Source organism: Akebia trifoliata, chromosome 12 (assembly GCF_017979445.1).
Source record: "Akebia trifoliata isolate Shusen 1 chromosome 12, ASM1797944v1, whole genome shotgun sequence".
Classification (NCBI taxonomy): domain Eukaryota; kingdom Viridiplantae; phylum Streptophyta; class Magnoliopsida; order Ranunculales; family Lardizabalaceae; genus Akebia; species Akebia trifoliata.
Window position 1 is genome coordinate 34,062,653 of NC_141386.1, and position 24,314 is coordinate 34,086,966.

General features: G+C 35.3%; 1 protein-coding gene and 1 pseudogene across 3 annotated transcripts; both read left to right on the plus strand.

Annotated features, from left to right (window-relative positions):
* Positions 1–10,686: 10,686 nt before the first annotated feature.
* On the plus strand, positions 10,687–18,346 carry LOC147389762 (C2 calcium/lipid-binding plant phosphoribosyltransferase family protein). 3 transcript variants are annotated; one of them, XM_086417886.1, is made up of 3 exons: positions 10,687–10,965; positions 12,570–12,663; positions 15,032–18,346. In XM_086417886.1, exon 3 carries the CDS (start codon positions 15,125–15,127, stop codon positions 18,152–18,154), a length of 3,030 nt encoding a protein of 1,009 aa, XP_086274012.1. In that variant the 5' UTR covers positions 10,687–10,965; positions 12,570–12,663; positions 15,032–15,124; the 3' UTR covers positions 18,155–18,346. The 3 variants fall into 3 exon arrangements, with proteins under 3 accessions (XP_086274012.1, XP_086274013.1, XP_086274011.1); XM_086417887.1 differs by having other exon boundaries at positions 12,570–12,635; XM_086417885.1 differs by lacking the exon at positions 12,570–12,663 and having other exon boundaries at positions 10,688–10,965.
* Positions 18,347–19,645: 1,299 nt separating this feature from the next.
* On the plus strand, positions 19,646–20,406 carry LOC147389763 (kiwellin-1 pseudogene; annotated as a pseudogene).
* Positions 20,407–24,314: the final 3,908 nt, after the last annotated feature.

Here is a 24,314-nt window from a genome sequence, read left to right on the forward strand (position 1 = left end):
TTTGGTGAGGATGATCTCTATGGTGAGGAGATCATCCTTACTAAAAATCAGCTCATTCCAACACTTCTAACCCCATCAGAAATGATTTACAAAAAATGGACGGTCCACGATTTTTCAACTTGTAAACATGGGGCTAAACATTTCGGAATGGGCCGATTTTTGGGGAGGATGATCTTCTAATCATAGAGATCATCCTCACCAAAAATCAGCCCATTCCAAAACTTCTAACCCATGTAGGACAAAAAACGTTTGTTAAGTGTGTGGTAAAACTTAGGGTGCTGAACATTTCCCATATATATATATATATGGGTCCCGTTCGGCACCCTAAGTTTTACCACACACTTTAACAAACGCGTTTTGTCTTACATGGGTTAGAAGTTTCGGAATGAGCTGATTTTTGGTGAGGATGATCTCTATGGTGAGGAGATCATCCTCACCAAAAATCAGCTCATTCCAAAACTTCTAACCCCATCAAAATTGATTTACAAAAAATGGACGGTCCACGATTTTTCAACGTGTAAACATGGGGCTAAACATTTCGGAATGGGCTGATTTTTGGGGAGGATGATCTTCTAATCATAGAGATCATCTTCACCAAAAATCAGCTCATTCCAAAACCTCTAACCCATGTAGGACAAAAAACGTTTGTTAAAGTGTGTGGTAAAACTTAGGGTGCTGAACATTTCCCTATATATATATATATATATATGGGGGCAGTTCAAGGACCATATGAGAAGACATATGAAAAAACTTTCGTTTTTCAAAATAAGAGTTAGAGGTTTTGGATTGAGCTGATTTTTTGCAAGGATGGTCACTATGATGAAAAGATCATCCTCACAAAAAATCAGCTCAATCAGAAACTTCTAAATCTATCAAAAGTGATTTAAAAATTAGTGATAAAAATTAGTAAAAAATCGACGGTCCATATTCTAAATCACTTTTAATGGGGTTAGAAATTTCAGATTGGGCTGATTTTTTTTTTTTTTGATGATCTTCCCATCATAGAGATCATCCTCACAAAAAATCAGCTCAATCCAAAATTTCTAACCCATATTTTAAAATTTTATTAAAAACGAAAGTTTTTACATATGTTTTCTCATATGGCCCTTGAACCTGACCCATATATATATGTGGGAAATGTTCAGCACCTAAGTTTTACCACACACTTTAACAAACATTTTTTGTCCTACATGGGTTAGAAGTTTTGGAATGAGCTGATTTTTGGTGAGGATGATCTCTATGATTAGAAGATCATCCTCCCCAAAAATCAGCCCATTCCGAAATGTTTAGCCCCATGTTTACAAGTTGAAAAATCGTGGACCGTCCATTTTTTGTAAACCATTTTTGATGGGGTTAGAAGTTTTGGAATGAGCTGATTTTTGGTGAGGATGATCTCCTCACCATAGAGATCATCCTCACCAAAAATCGGCCCATTCCAAAACTTCTAACCCCTGTAAGACAAAACACGTTTGTTAAAGTGTGTGGTAAAGCTTAGGGTGCTGAACGGGACCCTATATATATATATATATAACAACAAACATTTTGCCAAAACATTTTTCAAAACATGGGTTAGAGGTTTTGGAATGGACTAATATTTGGTGAGGATGATGATCTCTACAGTGAGATCATTCTCACCAAAAATCAGCCCATTCCAAAACTTCTAGCCCCAGTTTACAAGTTGAAAAATCGTGGACCGTCCATTTTTTGTAAACCATTTTTGATGAGGTTAGAAGTTTTGGAATGGGCTGATTTTTGGTGATAATGATCTCCTCACTGTAGAGATCATCCTCACAAAAAATCAACTCATTCCAAAACCTCTAACCCATGTTTTGAAAAATATTTTGTCAAAATGTTTGTTGTTGAACATTTCCCTATATATATATATATATAGCACCCTAAGCTTTACCCTACACTTTAACAAACGTTTTTTGTCCTACATGGGTTAGAAGTTTTGGAATGGGCTGATTTTTGGAAAGGATGATCTCTATAATTAGAAGATCATCCTCTCCAAAAATCAGCCTATTCCGAAATGTTTAGCCCCATGTTTACAAGTTGAAAAATCGTGGACCGTCCATTTTTTGTAAACCATTTTTGATGGGGTTCGATGTTTTGGAATGAGCTGATTTTTGGTGAGGATGATCTCCTCACCATAGAGATCATCCTCACCAAAAATCAGTCTATTCCAAAACTTTTAACCCATGTAGGACAAAACACGTTTGTTAAAGTGTAGGGTAAAGCTTAGGGTGGGGAACGAGACCCATATATATATAATTTTTATTGCTACACCAACTTTTAGTAAGCACACGCTAAGATGAATGTTAATTCTTGGGAGGATTTTTTTCAAAACATACACTTATGTCCAAATTTCGATTGCAGTACACTCTATATTTTAATTCCCAAAACATTCATTTCAAGTGATTTCGTCATTTTTATAATCAATGAATTCACATTGATTATAAAAGTGGTGGACTCACAAATTTGTAGGTTATAAAAATGACGAATGCATGTTTTGGGGATTAAAATGAACAATGTACCAAACTTGAAATTCTGTCATATTCAAAGCATGGAATGGAGATTCACGCAATTTTTTGATGGTATCATATGAATTGTCTGCTATTAGTAAAAGTCGACATGGCAATAGAATCTATACATATTATATTATTTTTTCATTCGATGAAGCCATTGGTGTGTCACTGAAGTCATTCACAGAGGTGTAAGTGACAATATCTAGAGATCCAATCAGGTGTTCTGTTCCTAACTAAGGTCAAGTAACAACCTATTTTATGTCACATGGAATATTTGGAGAGCTATTGACCGTATGGATGGATGGTCCATCTCTTAGTGAATCTACGTACGAAAATTCATAGTGTTTGATAACTTGTATCCACTTGATCTAATCTCTTGAAAAAGAATTTAAATCAAATGATTTAAATCATTCTTATGACAATGCAATAATCAATGGATGCACATCACTGATCTTTTGTGTGTATATTCACCAAGAGATAGACCACATATCCATATGACCAATGGGTCATCAAAAATGCCACGTGGCATAAAATGTGATGCCACCTGGCTTTGGTTAGGAACGAGACATTAGACTAGATCCCTACTCTATCATAAATATCCATGGAGGGGTGAAGACAAAGAATTCCTATTAAGGGTGTCAATCAGTACCCAATTACTTGATGTATCCAAAATCGATTTGTTGACTTGGGTCTACCATTATGGATCCAATCATTTGCGGATCCAATTCTAGGTAGCTATCTTAAGGATCCGATGAGAATTAGGTCTTCTTCAAGTACTTGACAGGTGTCAAATAGGTACTTGATTAATAAATTTATTTTATTTATAACATTAATAATCTAATTAAATACTAACAAAGAAATATCTTAATGTGAATGTATTTGAACTAAATTAAAATATAATGCGAGAATGAGAATTCTTTAATTATTTTTTTCTACGTGAAACGTTTATTCATTTTACACAATTTTATACAATTTCAACAAGAAGTAAACGATCCATACCATAATTTTCTAAAATTTTATTCTCAAACATTTGATTTGCTTGAAGATTTCATTGTTGATATTTATATTCAATTAGGGAATTTCAAGTTAAATTATTTTATTTATAAAAAATTGTCTATCTCATAGGATATTTGATTTTTTACTCATTTAATATATATATATATATATATATATATATATATATATATAATATATATATATATATGTAAGTTATTTATCTTAATGGTTACTCGATGGATATCAAGTATTTGTATGATCGATTCTGATTTCAAGGGTCTCATAATCGGATCCGATACCAATAAAAAACAGAATGGAGATTTTATTTAAGTTTTGATTATAAGTAAAGGTGGAATTGACTCGTTGACTCCTCTAGTTCCTAACACCAGTTCTTTTATCCTTTTTATATGAATATAAATAATCAATTTTTTCTTTCCCTTAGAAAAAATTTCTTAAATTATAAAATTAGCCATTAGTTCACGATGTCTTATCTTGAATGTAATAGTCAATAACACAAGTCCTTCTTCAGCATATGTTTGGTCATATCTTTCATGCGACATAGATTTTCATCATCAATGTTATTTTCAACCTAATTCTTAATTTTTCCAGATTCCTAACTTGCACAACAATTCTTCGATATAATTATGAATAAAACAAAGAAACTTCTATTTATTAATGATTATCTTATGATCTCGATAATTCCATTTACAACTTCCAAGGCCTAACAATTTTGCATTAATAATTAAAAGAGCAAAATTTTTTATCAAAAAATTAACAATTTTGCATTAATAATAAACATATAAATATGCTTAAAGTTTTTATCAAAAAATTTGCAATGCCCTTATTTGTGGTTTTCAAGGCACCTAATGCCCACTTGTCTTCAACCTGTAGCACGAAGTCCTTGATTTTCCTCTCTCAAATTAGCGATCTTCAACATTTAGAGTTTTTTTTTTTTTTTTTCAACTTTAAGATCCTCTCCTTCGATGTTTGAATGTCAAAAGTAAAGGTAGGATTTTTGAAAAGTAAAAGGTCATGAATTTTTCACTAGAAAAATCAATGGTTTCTACAAGAGATTACAACCAATGGATTGAATAGGACATTAAACGTTATAAAAATAGTTTATCCCAAAGTTTCAAGAGCTCGAAGATAACCAAATTTTAAGGTAAAAATTAATGATTTTTTTTTATAGATACTAATGATTATATTTAAGTCATTTTCTATAAGTCATTTGGTTGTTCCTTGAGGTTAAGGGACGTATGTCATTGGTTTGAATACGTAAGGGTATCTCAAATATTCACCAAAACATGAAAGTTGGGATTAAATTACCTAAATTATTTTAATAATTTTCTTTAATTTTATAAAAGTAGTATTGTTACTGTATATTTTTGAGACATTCTATTGCCTCACCAACATTTACTAAGAGAACCCAATTCATGTGATACAAATAAGAATGGGATTTTTTTTCTGAACATGCGCAATTTTTGTCCAAATTTCGATTTCGGTATATTGATCATTTTAATTCTCAAAATATGCATTTCAAGTGAATAGTCACTTTTATAATCAATGAATTCATTGGTATATCAACAAATTCGTAGATAATAAAATTGACAAACTCAAAAGTTCATAGGTTATAAAAATAACAAATGCATGTTTTGGGATTTAAAATGAATAGTGTCTTGAACTTAGAATTTTGTCATATTCAGTGCACACAATGGAGATTTACCCAATAAGAATTTAACACACATCTTGGAGGGCTAGTCTTTGTAAAAATTGGTGTGACAATCAGGGGCGGAGCTAGGATTTTGTCCATGTGGGGGCAATCAAGAGTAGAAAATTTTTTGTGGGAACAACCAAGATTGAAAAAAAAATAGTTGTGAGGCAACTAAGAGTGGAAAAAAAAATTGGGAGCAATAATAACAAATTTGTTTATCTATCGCTAAAATTTATCATTATAGCTCACTATTCTATAGACTATGAAAATTCTTGTGAGGGCAAAGGCTCCCACAACCCCACCATAAATCCACCCCTGGTGGCAATAGAAACTCACATACATTTTTAATCAATTAGTTGGTCTTAAACCCACTATCTAAAAGTTTCTTTGCCACGTGTCAAACGAACTAAGCTATGAGTTGATGCTCTTGTTACGAGATATATAAATATATATATATATATATATTTATTTTATCATTTTCTAACAGCCCATAGAAAACACTTTCTTTGATTTAATATGATTTTTCGTTATGCCATCTCGTATAATTCTAGATTTCATGAAAAAACAACTCAAATTCAAAGAGGAAAAAAATATTTTGACCTTCATTTAAGATGTTGGAAATGTTAGGCTATCGATCTCCAAAAATTTAAATTTTAAAATTCAACTTAGAGTTAGTAAAGTTTTGAACTCTACACACCTGTGGCATATGTGCCAATGTGATCAGGCTGACTCATCAGAGTCCAAAACAGTTGCTTAAGTTACACGAGCGATGCACGTGCATCTCCCAGTTTATTTTTTGGCACGTATTTCATCGGTAATGAAGTACTCACTCCACTGTTCGTTTATTGTCTTGGGTTGGGTTCCTTAACTCGCGTTAGTTCGACAGGTGTTACCTTTTATTTCTTCTTTAAAAGTCGTAGAATATTCAACACTTGTTCCAAAATATACTGTCCACGTAGTCCAATGTATTTATTTCCTAATTAAAATGTGCCATGTAGGCATATTTCATGTCTATATGATAATGGGACACCGTATGAGATCTCTACTCATTAATTAAACATACTCACCAAATTTACAAGATGAAAATAAAAGTTTGATTTGGATGATGTTGAAATAACATTAAAATGAATAAGATTTCTATTCGGATGATATTGAAGTAACATTAAAATGAACACTGGCAGCATATTTTTTATGTGGATGTGTGTCAGAATCAAGGATGTACGTGTCCCTCCTTTATATCCATGGTTCTGATACACATTCACGTCGTCAGAAATGTCTTTCACAGGTATATTTCAATATATGAATTTCTTAGAAAATATCTTCAATTAGCCATTTTATTAGAGGATGAAACACCCAAATTAATATATTTTGGGTTGAGAAACATTCATTAGTGCTTTGACATTTTGGGGGTAACGTTGAAAAAACAGGTGATTTGTACATACCATTCCATGTTTTGTTTGATATTTGAGGTTTCAGATATTTTTCAAGAAAAAATTATTTAATGGACCCCACGGAAGTTCTTCCACGCATCCTAAAATTTGAGGGATTTTGTTAACACGTTAAAGTCAACAAAAAACACTTTGGGAATAAGTGTTTGAGGATATTTTAGTAAAACAGAACCTTTTAAGAGCATTTCGATACAAAATCCCATTTTCAAAGTATATTTATTGCACTTTAACTAAGGCACACGTTATCAAACCCCAATTTTTAGACATGTCACATCAAACTGGTCTAGGACTCCTTAATCCTGTTGATCTTAAAAAAAACAAATAGAAAAATCTTTTTCTTAATGGTCCTCTTCTCACTAAAAACTTAAATCGTCAAGATTGATAATTCAAATTATTGAAAAAATCATTCAATTCATCGAGCTTGATAATTTGAATCAGTGATCACGAAAATTCATGTTGAAACATTGAGATTGACTATTGTAACGAAGTCAAACTCAACAATTTCAATGTTGATCCTGATTATGCATATTCAATTGTTGAGATCGAAGACTTAGGATCTTTGATCTCAACAATTGGAACAAAGGTCAACTTTTATGATTTGAATGGTTGGTATTGACAGTTTGAATAATTGATCTTAACAATGAAAAGAGGACATAAAGTTACTGTAAAAAATTTAGAGGGAATTTAGAAAGAAGTCCTCCTACACATGGTTTCATACTCGTTTTGATGTCTCATATTGTTTATAGACAAGATCGAGTTGTCTCAAGCAAGTCAAATCGTATTGGACAAGATAAATCATTTAACCCGTTTTACAATTATTTATTCATATATATAATTACAATTTTTTTTATAAATTTTTTTTATTAGAAGATGTTTAATCATTAAATCATATTTATTTAGATAATCAATATTTAAAATTAATTTTTTTATAATTAAAATATATAAAATTCCGGTTGACTTGGACAAGTTTTATTGACTTAACTGAGATTTTTCAAAATATCGTCTGAATCATCCTCGCTAGATTTTGCATGTGAGATGATGCCTTATCTATCCATCTCGTTCATGGACGATATAGAGATGACTTGGGCACAAGTCATCTCGGTCTCAAATGATATTTAAAATCATGCTTCAAAATGATGCATGAAATAATTTTCCCTAATTTCAAGTCGATGACGTACATCTCTTGACCTTTATTTTCATCCAAAAAATTGTCATCTATAAGCTCCTTAAATTCTAAGATAATTTATTTTTAATCTATTCAATCTCATCTTCAATCCATTATCTTGAATCTAAATTTTTCTAGCCAAAAGTTCAATGTATTCTATTTTTCAAAAATCATATCTTATTTTCACTGAATGAAACATATTATTTAAGATTTGAGGTCGAGAGAATAGTCTTCATCATACATGTCTTTTTATCAAAATTTAAAGACAACGGTATTTAGATTATTTCCTCATTGTCTCTCAAACTAGAACTAGGTCAAGGAATATGCCTTTAGTTTTTTTTTTTTTTTTTGATGGGGTCAGTGGTTAACAATTAACAGTTAACAGTTAACTTTCGTTTAAAAGTGATTTAAACCTAAGACCTTAGGAACAACCTCCACAAGGCCTTACCACTTAACAAAGTGGTCATTCTAGGATATGCCCTAAGTTTGAAAACATAAGAATATCTGAAGAAGAGTCGTGATTTCTAACACCACCTCTGACATATGTTTCTTGACGTGACATGGGCTAGAATCATAGATTTGCTTGGGATACACAATTATGATCCCTCATAAATGTGTAATGATGTATCTCGAGAAAAAATCTATGATTCTAGCACATGTCAGGTCGGGGCATATGTCGGAAGGGGGGCGTCAAAAAATCATTATTCATATATAAAATATTCCTTAGTTGGATATGTCCAAAATCATACATCACCCCTTTAATATGTATATATATTTATATAAAGGGCCCACAAACACCATACAACATTGCTCACTATTCACTATCCTTTATACGAGTGGCCGAGGTGCATCAGTTGGATTCAAGATCTTTTCTATTGAAATTTAACCACTAAATTTTATTATTTTAAAATTTAGGAAAAACATTCGTACGGTAGTCGTCTAGATAGAATACCATACGTGGCATGGCTTTTGTGGATGTCCTTATCAATATTTTTTTTTGATACGGATACTATCTTCATCATGCTGTAACCTTCCATGGTATTACGGTCACACGTTTTCATCTTTCCGAAAAAAAAACGCGGTCGGTCAAGTCGCTCTCGAGGGTCACTTTCTCTTGTTTGGTAGACCGGATGACTTATGGATGACTTAAGAAGGAAATATGAGATGTTGAGCAGAAATACATATTTCGATGTACGTCTTATCAAATGTTACCACATGTCCTGCTTGTTTGGATTAATCAAGACTTCAAGGAGTGGGCCAAAATACAAGAGTATCTCACCTAGCAATATTTTGCATTAACAACAATAATTGAGGTTCTCCATATTAATCAATGAGGGCGTCCATTCGTTATTTTCAATATTGTAAAATTAATTCCAAAAATCCATTTTATCGTCAATCAAGACTTCTTGAGTTTTCATATCATGATCTACCGTAAAAGTTCATTAATTAGTTTTACTTTGATGAATAGTAATAGTTTTATTCATCGCTAAATTACATTTGATACATTATCTCATTTCATTCATGAACGATACCAAAATGACTCGATCAAATTGTTTGATTATCTTAGATGAGATAATGTTTTTTTAGTAGTTCGTGAATTAGAAGAATTACAAAAACACGAGGAAGAAACATGAAGACATGAAAATGAAATAGACTTGTGAAGAAAATAGATAACTAATTTGTTGGTATCATCTCCTTCATGAGTGATATTGAGAGATTTGGATGAGTTATCTAGATCTCAAGCGATTTTTAGGATTATTTATAACTTTTAAATGTGAAAAAGTTTATGCTCACATACTATTTCCTTGTAGTCATAGTATTTGGGATCAACCAATCATCGTGTGTATTGAAGGTGTCCCCAAATTACTCTTATTAGGTTGGATGTCACGCAGTGGAAAAAAAATTAATTGTCAAGACAATTCTATGTTAATATATGTTAGGGTGAAAGTAAAAGTATAGGAAAATATAGGTAAAATGACTATAAGTGGTGAATATTATTTTGAAGAGTCGTGCTACACCGACTTTGTTAGACAACACATTCAACATTGTGCTGATGTGGCAGTACATAATAATCATTGATTTTTTTCTTAAGATCGAAGTAAAAAATTTACTATTCTCTATGCATTGTCACATTAATATAATGTTAAATGTAATATCCAATGAAATCAATTAAGCATTTTCTTATTTTGAAAAGTTGTGTTGGAATGACTTAAGATTATATTTTTTATCTCACTTTCCTATGCAGAAGTGCGTAGAAATCATATATACTTTTTCACTCGTATCTCGATAAAAAATATTTATGATTCTTATACACTTTCAAGTCACGAAAGTGTGATATGAGGTAAAATCTTATTGTCACTGTAGCATTATTCTCGTTCATCTTTGAAATGAACCAAATTGCACTTCATGATAATTCAATTATATAAAAGTTAAAAAAAGTAGTTGAAGATATTATTATAGTGGCATTGTCCATAATTTCGAGAGGAAACGAAGGAGAAATCCGTCAATCAAATGTCACCTTCAGTGATGTTGCTCCTCGCCAACTTATCCGTTAAAACTTAGAAAAAAAAATTAATTCTTTCTGTGACTTATCATGGTTAAATACCTAAAAGGAAATTAAAAGATAAAAAATAAAAAAAATACTAACTTGACTTTATTGGACACTGCGCTCAATATTAATGACGTGGCAGTATCTACAAAATCATATATTTTCACCTAGTATCACGAGGAAAAGAATCTATGGTTTTATAAATACTGCCACATCAGCGAAGTGTTGAAACGTAGTGTTCAAGTGAGTCCGCTTAGACTTTAGAACGACTAAAAAACAAAACAAGGTGATGGAGCACTTGTTTGCTCTGTACGCCTACCGATGGCGATAAGTGTTTTTCTCAGTTTCAAAGTTTCAACACGACTCTTTCTCCTCTCTTTTGAAGCTTCCCAGAACCATTTCTAGGGCTTCTTCTCTCTTTCTCTTTCTGCGCTCCACGCGCTCTGTCTATGTTGCCTTAAATCGATTCACGAAGATTCAATTTTTTGCTTTCGAAGAGCAGATTTTAATCCGAAGATGAGCTTTCTTTTGAGCTGAAGATCTTGCAGGAATCTAAAAGTTTAATTAAAAAGGTGGTTTTTTTCTTCTTTTGTGGTCATTGTTTGATGTAATCTGTTGTGGTGTTTGAGGAGTAAAAGCTCAAATAGCTTGCCTTTGGTTGAAATCTCTGTTCTGTCTGTGTTTTTTGTTTTTCTTTCCTCCTGAAGTGATGTGTAGGGATCTTATTCTTTTCGTTTTTCTTTTTTCCCCTAATCTCAAGAAGTGATTTTTTGTTTGGTTTGGCTTCTGAAAGAGAAGAGAAACCGATTTTGAAGCTGGAGATCTGCTCAAGCGTGAGAACTTTTGAGAAATTACTTCAGGAATCGGTCCTATTTTTTCTTTTAGTTGATTTAACTCATCTTCGATTTTCTATATTTTTTGTTCTTTTTATACTTTATTTTAACATTCTGAATCATGAACTCTTTTGCTCTCTTCGTTTGATTTTAAAAATAGGTCGAGTTTCTGCCTTTTTCTTTCCTTTTAAATTTTTTTCTAGTTGAAAGCTTTTCTTTTTTGTATTTTGGTAGAAATTAGCCAATGAAAGTTGATGTTTTTGTAATCAGCTTTAAGGGGATTTAGCTTAAAAGTTTTGGAATCTGTATCTTTGGATCCCACCTGAGAGAGTTTAGCTGATTTTTCTGAAAAGTGAAGAATTTTTTTACCTTTTGGATCCTCCACAAGTTGGAATCCTTAATCTTGTTTCTATGTTTACTTTCTTGTTTTGAAAATGAATTTATTTACTTTTCATATCGTAAAGATTAAAGATCTCTGCTAGTGTGTGTGTGTTTTTAAATACCATAGACCTGGAATCAAAACCCCACCTTTACATCTAATTCTATCAAAAAAAAAAAAAAAAAAAAGAAAAAAAAAGAAGAAGAAGAAGAAGAAGAAGAAAGAAAGAAAGAAAGATCCCACTTAGCAACCAAAATACAAGAAAGAGAGTAAGGAGACAAAACTTGTTAGCTTTTTCATCTTTCTCTATGAAAAGGTGAATTTTTTACTGAAAACAATTGCTAACTCATCTCTTCTATGCAAAGTGGTAACTTCTCCACAATTTTGTTGTAGAATTAGTTATCTCCATGTGTTTGAGATTTAATATTTGAAGTTATTAGCACTTATCAGAGGTGGAATTTTGACACCTTTGTGATCTTTTCAGACATGACATACTTCCCTAATAGCAAGAATCTTCTACCGAATCTTGCTCCTCCTCTCATTTTCAGCCATAAAATCGATTAATTTCTAGTTTTTTTATGATGCTTCTGCTCTCATCATAAAGCCGCCTCTGCTAACTAACATACTGTATGCCATAAGCCATGAGTCACTTAGTTTGTGAGCTAATGATATCTTTTATCAGCCATGTACGTAAAATGCTGTTATTTTTTCTAATATATAAATTTTGTGTCCGAGGAAGAATATTTGATATTGTTCTGTATGATATGGAGCAGAAAATCGTATTTTCTAACAGTATAAATTTAGTTTTTGTAATAGCATAAATTGATATATACTCCTATAAAATTTCCTCTGCACCTCTAGAGTTTCATGGAGCATAGAATCTATGTCTCCTGAAGTTTTTCTGCTTTATATAGTAAGGTCTTCTTAAAGGTTCTAAAAACCCATTTCCTTTGCTATTATTCAGGTGGTACTGTACTGTTGTTTTATATGTAAATGGAACACTTTGAGTTGAGCAAATAACAGATTTCGGGTATCATTTGGATATCTCATCAAAGAAAGTTGGTAACTTTGTCTTTAAGCTACTACAGTTTGGGGTGAAATTTTGAGATAATTTTCCCTTCAGGCTCTCTAGGGAGGCTTAGTTAAAAGGAAACTTCTACTGATGGGAAACTTTCAGAACACTAGAAATTTCCTTTTAAGCACTGTATGGAAGCTTAGAAATTCCTCCAAAAAATCCATAAAAAGAAATTTCTGCTGTTTGGAAAATTCCTAAACATAAAGAAATTTTTTCTAAGCTTCCATTCATGGCCTCAGTTAGTTTTATAACATTGCCACAGATATGTATTGTAGTTTTTCAACATTTGAAAATTTGCCTACAAGTAAGTGTAAACCTAGGTGACTGCCCTGATTTCTCAAAGTCAACAGGCATCATTTGGATTCTCTTGGAGTTAAGTCTCTTTAATCAGTATTCAGGACATTGGGATTGATGCAACAATTTCTTAGAACATCTTGCTTTAAGACTGTTCATTGTCTTAATGAGTGTTGATCGCTAAAGGCTCTTCATTTCAGTCATGATGTGGGATGCTTTTTGATCATGAAACTTTGTATGCAGTGTTCCTGTTAAATTTCCAATATGGTCTGTCCATTAATGTACAACCAAGGATGTGGTTATGTATTGCCAATGGAATCTATAAAGTATTTGTTAAGCATTTCAGATTTCTAACCTAATTAACATTCTTAGCTCTTTGTGAAGGCCCATTAGATTTTAAAATTTGTGAGGGAGACTTCAGATACTTTCTGATTGGAATCTTAATGTTCCCAACCTTAGCTGTACTCTTCATCTTCATTGTTGTCAATAAAAGCTTTAGGTTGTACCAAGAAAAATCTTATAGCATGGGAAATGGATAAGTTCACTTATTTGGTAAAACTCTAGAAAAATATAAGCTGCTACTTAACCAGGAATTCATTTAGGACCACAGAATATACTTACCAACGAAGGACACATGGGCCCTCGGTAACACTTCTGGGAGCTGGCTACTTTGAATATAAGTCACCACATGTCGAGCTCATGGTTTCCTAGGGTGATTAGCATGCCTTGCATGGTTCCAGGCTTTGAAATTTGTTCTCTTTTGGCAAAATCAGGGCTCTTGAAGGATCTGATTTCTCTCATTAAACATAGAATTTTAAGTCCTACATTTCCAGAAATCACAGCAGATGGTGGTAACTAGCCATATTAAGTAATTCTGTATTTGGCCATACTAGAAAGTTGGAAAGTCTAGGGTTATTTTTAAATGACCTCCTACTTATTTTACACCGTTTGTTACAACGTCCAGTTCCTTATCCCGAGTGATCGTTCCAATATCTGACTCATGCACGTACCCAACCAACCTTCTTTCATTAGTTCTTTATTTGTTTATTTATTTTTATTATTTCTGCTGGATAAATCTTATATATGCTGTCCTCATTTCTATGTTGAGGTTAAACTTGGGATACTGGGTGTTGGTCTTGATGAACCCAGCAAACATTTTACTCCCAAAATGTCCATAGGGTTAAGACTCAAATGCTAATGTCAAGATATCTATGCTATGGAATTGACATAAGCTTACTATACAATAATAGAAATTACAAATGGAACAATATTAAAACATTTACTATCATATGGGCAAAGATGTTGAATTCTGGGATTTTCACTTATATGCATCCATTACTGTACCCATATAATGTAACCAACCTACTTCTTGATTTGACCTGATCACTGATGGGCCACCTTTTGGGTGTACCACATCCTGAATTCATGTAGAATTTTAACCTCTCAATCGAGGGCTAATACTTGGATGGCTAAATATTATGTCAAGAGTCAAGAAATATGTCAAAGAGCCAGAAGATTAAGAGTAATGAATTTTTCTTTAAGACTGTCAGAGGTGGGCCATGAACCTTTTGTGGTCAATGTGTACCTGGGTCGCATGTATGGTGTAGGATGCATGGTGCAAAAGTTCACCATCACATATGCTAGGAAGCAACAACTGCCCAAATTAGAGGTTCATCATTGTTGGCTTCTTGGGTTATGGCCAACATTACCGTTCCACCTCATTAGACGAGTGCTTTTGTTCTGAAGGTCTGCATCAGGTTATAGTCTCTGTTACCATTTCAACTTAGTGTATCTTCAATTGTGCTCCTCACAAAGAGTTTGGTTCCGCTTGCATGGTAACGTTGTCCGGCTTGTTCTGTAAAAACGCCTTTAGCTAACCCTTCTTATCTTTGTTTCTGTTCTTTTATTACTGTGTACTGTTGGAGTGCCCTGTTCTTTTGAACTCTGGTTCATATGCATGGGACTCTTATTACTTCTTTTTCTTAATTACTTCTTTTTTCTGTTACCTTGTGTTTGAAAAGTAACCCCAATTAAGCATTTTATTTCCTTCTTTCTAGGTACAAGTGGGTTCAGGTCAGATCTTCCCACCGGTCATTATAAAAGTTCCTTCACCGACCCCTCCCACCAACCGAGAAAGATATTTGTCCGTCATGAACAACCTCAAGCTTGGGGTGGAGGTGGTTAGCGCCCATAACCTCATGCCCAAAGATGGGCAAGGCTCCTCCAGCCCCTTTGTTGAGCTCCATTTTGATGGTCAGAAGTTCCGTACCACCATCAAAGAAAAGGATCTCAACCCTGTTTGGAATGAAATCTTCTACTTCAACATCTCTGACCCAATGAACCTCCCCAACCTCACCCTCGATGCCTATGTCTACAACAATGTGAATGCTACCCATTCAAGGTCCTTCCTTGGGAAGGTCTGCATCACTGGAACATCGTTTGTCCCCTACAATGATTCTGTTGTCTTCCACTACCCTTTGGAAAAGCGTGGCATCTTCTCACGTGTGAAAGGGGAGCTCGGCCTGAAAGTCTATTACACTGATGACCCATCCATAAAATCTTCCAACCCACTACCTGCATTTGAATCCATCTCAAATCAAGTTCCACTCTCAACCCATACTCAAGGACAGACCAATCAATTTCTGAATACAGGTCCAAACCCATTCTCTAATAACAAAGCTGAGGCAAGACACACTTTTCATCACCTCCCAAACCAGCATCTTCACCAGCAGAAACAGCCAAATTATACATCAATGTCCGAAGAACAGGTGAATTACGCAGCTGATGAGATGAAAGCTGAGCCACATCAACCAAAGATTGTTCGAATGTACTCATCGTCGTCATCCCAACCAGTTGACTATGCACTTAAAGAGACCAGCCCTTACCTTGGAGGGGGGCAGATTGTCGGTGGGCGTGTTATACGTGCGGACAAGCCTGCTAGCACTTATGACCTTGTAGAAGAGATGCAGTACCTTTTTGTACGAGTTGTCAAGGCCCGTGATTTGCCTACCATGGACATCACAGGGAGCCTTGATCCATTTGTTGAGGTGAAGATTGGGAACTACAAGGGGATTACAAGGCACTTTGAGAAAAAGCAAAACCCGGAGTGGAATGAGGTGTTTGCTTTTTCAAGAGAACGGATGCAGGCATCTGTGCTTGAAGTTGTTATCAAGGACAAGGATCTGGTCAGAGATGACTTTGTGGGGATTGTCAGGTTTGATCTTAATGAGGTCCCCACACGGGTACCCCCTGATAGTCCACTGGCTCCACAGTGGTATCGGCTTGATGACAAGCAGGGAGAGAAGACAAGAGGTGAGTTGATGCTAGCCGTCTGGATTGGCACGCAAGCTGACGAGGCATTCCCTGATGCTTGGCATTCCGATGCAGTGACCCCCATTGATAGCTCCTCATTTGCTTCCACTCACATACGGTCCAAAGTATACCATGCACCACGTCTATGGTACGTGCGGGTCAACATCATTGAGGCACAGGATTTAATTGTAGGTGAGAAGAACCGTTTCCCCGATGTATATGTCAAAGCTCAGATTGGTAACCAGGTATTGAAAACAAAGACAGTTCAGGCTCGTTCTCTAAACCCACTCTGGAATGAGGATCTAATGTTTGTTGCCGCTGAACCCTTTGATGATCATCTTGTCATTACAGTTGAAGATCGTGTAGGTCCCAACAAAGATGAGACCATGGGGAGGGTCGTATTACCATTGAATGCAGTTGAGAAGCGTGCCGATGACCGCCTCATCCACACTCGTTGGTTCAACCTTGAAAAGGCAGTTGCCGTTGACGTCGACCAGATTAAGAGAGAGAAGTTCTCTAGCCGACTCCATCTACGTGTCTGTCTTGATGGTGGCTATCATGTGCTTGATGAGTCGACACATTACAGCAGTGATCTCCGCCCCACAGCAAAGCCTTTATGGAAGCCGTCGATTGGGGTATTGGAACTTGGCATCCTGAAGGCCGAGGGACTGCACCCAATGAAAACACGAGATGGAAAGGGTACATCAGATACATACTGTGTAGCAAAGTATGGTCACAAATGGGTGCGAACTCGTACAATTATCAACAGCTTGAGCCCTAAGTTCAATGAACAGTACACATGGGAGGTGTACGATCCAGCTACAGTTCTGACCATTGGGGTATTTGACAATGGCCAGCTTGGGGACAAGGGTTCAATCTCTAACAAGGACATGAAGGTTGGGAAGGTCCGGATACGTATCTCAACACTTGAGGCGGGTCGTGTGTATACACACTCTTACCCACTACTGGTCCTACACCCTTCAGGTGTTAAGAAGATGGGAGAATTGCATATGGCAATACGTTTTTCATGCACATCATTGATGAACATGATGTACATATATTCACGTCCCCTATTACCGAGAATGCACTACATACGACCATTGACTGTGATGCAGCTTGATATGCTCCGTCACCAGGCTGTGAACATTGTGGCTGCAAGGCTGAGCAGGGCAGAACCCCCGCTTCGTAAGGAAGTGGTCGAGTACATGTCTGATGTGGACTCACACCTATGGAGTATGCGGCGCAGCAAGGCTAACTTCTTCCGACTAATGTCGGTGTTTTCGGGTTTGTTTGCCATTGGTAAATGGTTTGGGGATGTTTGCATGTGGAAGAACCCTGTCACCACGGTGCTCGTGCACGTGCTCTTCGTGATGCTTGTTTGCTTCCCGGAACTGATATTACCAACCGTGTTTCTGTACATGTTTCTGATAGGGATATGGAACTTCCGCTACCGGCCCCGCTACCCCCCACACATGAACACACGCATCTCGTATGCAGAGGCTGTGCACCCTGACGAGCTAGACGAAGAGTTTGACACGTTCCCAACTTCACGTAGCCCAGAGCTTGTCCGAATGAGGTATGATCGGCTGAGAAGTGTGGCTGGGAGGATTCAGACGGTGGTGGGTGACATAGCAAGTCAAGGTGAGCGGATGCAGGCACTGCTGAGCTGGCGGGATCCACGTGCTACAGCGATCTTCATCACATTCTGCCTTTTAGCTGCACTTATCTTGTATGTGACACCATTCCAAGTGGTGGCAGTCATATTAGGATTCTACTTGATGAGGCATCCCAGGTTCCGCCATAGGTTGCCCTCAGTGCCGGTCAACTTCTTCCGTAGGCTGCCTGCAAGGACAGATAGTATGTTGTAAATAGGTTGGTGGAGGTTGCTTCGGTTAATTTTCTGCGGTATGTGGTTTGTTTGTAGACTTTTCCGTCCTCATGTCTGTATTGTGTTGTTTTCCTCACAAAAGTTGAGACTATTCGAGGAAATGAATAATTATTTATCTATGCTTTTATGAGCGACAGAAAGTAACTAGAATATCTTTTATGATTGAATTTCATATGGCAGAGTTTTGGCTGATTAGAAGGAAACTGTGACTGTGCAAACCTTTCAAAACAACTTCACCATGTTTCTCTTCTTTTGAACCTTTTTTGTTATAGCATTGTCTACCTCTCCTTTTCTCCTATCTTCAATTAAAATTTATTGTTACTGGAAAAATAAAAAGGTTCACGGCCATCCAAGTCTTCAGCAATCTTTAAGTTTTTGAGAAAAAATAGTCTTTTTAAGTTTTGAAACGAGCCACATGGGACATAAAGGTAATTTTATCGGAATCTTATTATATCATCAGGATTGTTAGGAAATAGACAATGCAAATCATCACATGTTCGGAACAAGATACAAACCCTCGCTCACTCTCACACATGCGCACACATGTGAAAAAATAATAAGGAAACAACAAAGAGAATGCAAATCTTGCACAAAAACACAAGGATATATGTGGTTTGACAGTGTGTCTATTCCACGGATCAGAATAAAAATGACATTATTTTCTTTCAAGTTTTACAGTCCTAGAGATCCCTATATTTATAAAATCGGGAGTTGCTAAAACGTGTCTATCTCCTAAAAATAAAAACCCTTAATTACACAATTACCTTTTGTAACCCGAACAACTCGGTATACCGCCAACAAAATACAAGACATTTACATGAAAACTTGTTCAAACCTTTCGTTAGAGGAGACAATTATGTAAATAATATTAAACATTAGAAACATTAAATATTTAAATTAGAATAAACACAACTATGACCTGATTGAGACTACAACTCTGTCCCTACATGTTGATACATAATTTCCTAAGACTCTTCTCTTTGCAGTTAGTATCATGAACACTATTTGAGTCTAAGCTAAGTCATTAAAAAAGGTATTGATGGCAACATCGACCTTAAATTATCAACAATGCCATGCCTTTCACTATATTGAATCAACCAATGAGATAAAAAATAAAGTGCTTCTAAGTTTAGGTTCAAAATCCGGCGTAATATTTATTGGTTATAATGAAATCAATTAAGAATAAACCTCTTCAAGACTGCTAAGGTATGAAACCATGGAACAGTAACAACTACAATTGGAATATGAAATTTGATTCATCTCGCCGTGGCAATTATGTTGATGGAAGGAATCTGGTTTGACTATTGTAGTAGTTAGCTAATCCTAAAAATCTATGCCTAAAATTGTTATTTTCCAGGGCCAAATAATTGTATTTCTAGTAGGTTGTGTCATATATATACCTATCACATGTGACTTGCTTTGCATTAAGCATTTCCACACCAAGTACATTGAAAGAGAGAAGATGAAAGAGAGAAGATGAATAACTTCACATTAAGTGCATTAGTTCTCATTCTACTACTTGTTACAGAATGCCTGAATGTTGAAGCTCAGTCATGTAAACAAAGTGGCAATGTGAGAGGTAGGAAACCCTCTCCTGGTCAATGCAATAGAGAGAATGACTCTGATTGTTGTGTGCAAGGAAAGCTCTACCCCGTCTACAGGTGTTTGCCGCCCGTACAAAGGCACTTTTGACAATCAACAGCTTTGAGAAGGGTGGAGACGGTGGTGGGTCATCAGAATGTGACAATCAGTACCATTCTGATGATACACCGGTAGTAGCACTCTCAACTGGATGGTTCAACAATGAGAGCAGGAGCTTGAAGAACACCACGATCAGTGGTAATGGGCATGGTGTGGTGGCCATGGTCGTTGATGAGTATGACTCAACTATGGGTTACGATAGTGACCACGACCATCAGCCTCCATGTCCTAACAACATTGTTGATGCCTCGAGAGCTGTGTGGAAAGTGCTGGGCGTGTCACATAGTGATTGGGGAGGGTTGGACATTGTCTGGTCTGACGCGTAAAATCCACCATATATACTGAGTCTTTTAATGTATTATATATGATTACTTTGTATGTTTATTTAGTCATGTTGTGGTTTAAATTTTTGTCCTCAATATATGACTCTTAGATGTTAAATGCATGCTTGTATCTTGAAGATTATTTTGAACAAAATAATAAAGGAAACAATTGAAAGTTCAACAAATTAACCTAACAAACAAACTAAGAAGAGCCCTGAGGATTTGTACACATATTTGTAGCTGGATCAACTTGTCAACTAGTGATTCCAACCATTGCTTAAGACTGACTAAGGTCTTTAAAGGTTGACTCTTATGATTTAGACATTTTATTTCATATATTAAAAAATAACGACACATTTAGAGCTAATTTCACTACTAAAAAAAAAAACTTCTTAAACACATTACAGGGTCACTAGCCTTGATAAAGATGATTGATGATGGCCGATGGTTGTCTCATGGTGAAAGCTGTAATCAAGTAAAAAAAATAAATTTATTTTGACCTCATCAAAGGCTTTGAAAAAAAGTGAGGTTAGCTTGACTGACTTAGTAAGATTTGAGTCTTACCAGGGGTCATTTGGCCCACATGGATCACAACATTGGCTATCCAACACGATAGCCCTCTCAATTTCATAGAAAGTAAGACTAAAAAAGAAAGAACAAAAAAATAAAAAAAGCCTTTTTGAGGCTTGGTTCAAGTTGTTGAAAATGGAAGGCAGACAAACTCTCAAATTTAAAATCAAAATTCAATACTTAATATTTTTGGAATGGGGCATCGTTGAGTCTAACGGGATGACCATGGTCCATTGGGCTTTGCCCAACCCATGGGGCAACCTTATCCATCGAAATTTAAGATTGAAAAAATAAAACAAAATTTCTTAAAAGTTTTGTGACCTACATCCTTATGGCATCCGATCATGCTTTTGGATACTACATGCTTTTTTAATAGAAAGTTAATTGGAGTTTGACCAAAAAATAAATGAAATGCCATCACACTAGTCGATCCTAAATCTTGGGATCAACTCCCTTTCTCTAAATAAAACCAAGAAAAATTAGACACAAGGGAGCACAATGCCATTTGTAGAGGAAAAAAAATTGGATGTCGTTGATTTCACAAAATTCCTCCATCAAACTTCGTTCTTTGCACCAATGCTCGTTCAATCAATTAGACCAAAATATAAAATATAGAAAGAAGAACAATTTTGTTCCCTTTAAATAAATAAATAAAAAAAGTCCTAAAATGAAGATAATAAATCCTAATCTCTCGAATATTGTAACTACAATAGATAATATCATATTTGAAGGTGCTAACTTAGGTAAGTTTATAGAGGTTTGATACCATGACATGGGTTCAAAATCATTGAACTCACCTTCACATTGAATATTAACTCCTTGGTTGCTAAGTAAAAGAGAAGGATATAAAATTATATTTTTATCATGCCATGTGTGACAATAGATGAGTTTGATGCATACCTCAAAATATGCACCAATCTATTCTTTTAAATTTGCACCATCCTTGCATAAAGATTCTCACTTTAATTTGGTGTCATATGCCCGATCCCAATGAAGTATCATTTTATTCCCTCACAAATTTGAATGTTGGTTAAGTCACATAAAACGTTCTCTTCCCTCCAATTGTTTTGAGATTAAAATTTTTTAGGATCAGGATCAAGTAAAGTGTCTCATTCCTATATAATAGGAACAATGTCTACATGGCACCTTTTATTTGGGCATCAAAATATATCGAATTTCTAAACAAACTGTTTCGACATTGTACACAACCCAATGTATTTAATCTCCAACCAAATGTTACTATAATCACGAGACACTTTTGTGGATAGTAGGGTTGCAACTTGGGCAGGTTGGAGGGTCAATCCAAGTTGTAGAACCCTCAACCTGAGTTCAACTCAACTTGAACATTGGGTTAGAACTCATTAACCCAAGCTCAACTCGAGATTGAACTTCTAAAATCGTGTTGAGCTCGGGTTAACCCAAGTTAGGTAATTTTGGGCGGGTTGGCTCATTAAGCAATTCTAATTTCATTTTGATTAATACATGAATTTTATTTTATATCTTAAAAAATAAATACAATATAAACAAACAAATTCACTAGTAAATAAATTTGCACATGATCTCCAAATCCATTAGTTTTTTTCCTTAATTTTACAAATATATTTAAGAAGAGAGAACTACTATTTTTTTTTAACTAAATAAAAATATTTATATGTAAATATATAGCATTGGGTTCGGGTTCAATTAGGTTGCTCGGAGTCTCTACTTGAATTCAATGCGGGTTGAAATTTCCTAACCCATGCTCAACTTAATTTCCATATAACTCAACCCAGGCTCGTCCATCAATCAGGTTAGCCCGCCTAAGTTGCTACCCTAATGGATAGTGACTTAAAATTCTATCTAGCAAAGACCTTGTATGCAAAAAAGAAAAAAAAATTGACTTAACTCTCATGTAACAAACTAATTAATTGGGTTAGGTGTCCATCAATCGAGTTAGCCTGTCCAAGTTGCAACCCTAATGGATAGAGACTTAAAATTCTATCCAGCAAAGACCTTGTATGTAAAAATAAAAAAACAAATTGACTTAACTCTCATGTAACAAACTAATTAATTGGGTTAGACGTCCATCAATCGGGTTTGCCTGCCCAAGTTGCAACCCTAATAGATAGTGACTTAAAATTCTATCTAGCAAAGACCTTGTATGCAAAAGAAAACAAATTGACTTAACTCTCATGTGACAAACTAATTAATTGGGTTAGGCGTCCATCAATCGGGTTAGCCTGCCCAAGTTGCAACCCTAATGGATAGAGACTTAAAATTCTATCTAGCAAAGACCTTGTATGCAAAAACAAACAAATTGACTTAACTCTCCTGTGACAAACTAATTAATTGGGTTAAGCGTCCATCAATCGGGTTAGCCTGCCCAAGTTGCAATTCTAATGGATAGTGATTTAAAATTCTATCTAGCAAAGACCTTGTATGCAAAAAAAAAAACAAATTGAATTAACTCTCATGTGACAAACTAATTAATTGGGTTAGGCGTCCATCAATCGGGTTAGCCTGCCCAAGTTGCAACCCTAATGGATAGTGACTTAAAATTCTATCTAACAAAGACCTTGCATGCAAAAAAAAAAAAAAAAAACAAATTTACTTAACTCTCATTTGATAAACAAATTAATAAGAGTCCAGATCATATGCACGATGCACCTAGAGTGGAGGATTGAAACCCAGCTCCCACACCTCAACTCATGCCACGTAAGACCCAATCCAAGGAAATTTTAAAAAGAAGATATTTTAGGCGTCAATCTCTTGGATTGTAGCTTAGTGGCATCCATCAATCGGGTTAGCCCGCCAAAGTTGCAACCCTTATGGATAGTGACTTAAAATTCTATCTAACAAAGACCTTGTATGCAAAAAAACAAACAAATTGACTTAACTCTCATGTGACAAACTAATTAATCGGGTTAGCCCGCCCAATTTGCAACCCTAATGGATAGTGACTTAGAACTCTATCTACCAAAGACCTTGTATGCAAACAAAAAAAACAAAAAAAAACAAATTGACTTAAATCTCATGTGACAAACTAATTAATAAGAGTCCAGATCATATGCACCTAGAGTGGAGGATTGAAACCTAACTCCCACACCTCAACTCATGCCACGTAAGGCCCAATCCAAGGAAATTTTAAAAAGAAGATGTAGACACCCGAATTTGAGCGGGCCCTCGACGCCAAAATACCCAAAAACAAAAATAAAAGCCGTATTGGGCCCTCAAAGCCCATACCTTCAAAAGTCTTGTTTTCCTCAAAATAAATAGGCCAATCCTATTCATGTGGCCCATGAATCCCAAAACCATCTATTCCACCCAAGCCCAATCATTCTTATTAAATCCAAGTCCATCCTCATTACCATTCAATTCCCTATCCAAGCCCACACCCAAACCCAAACTACTTTATCCAACATTGACCCAACCCAATCTAAGCCCAACTCCTAACCTAAGCCCAATTCACTACCCAAACCCAATCCAACCTATCAATCTCATCAAACCAATCACCAACTAATTACACAAAATGACACATGGCATCATCGCCTTCCACCTCCCTCAGCT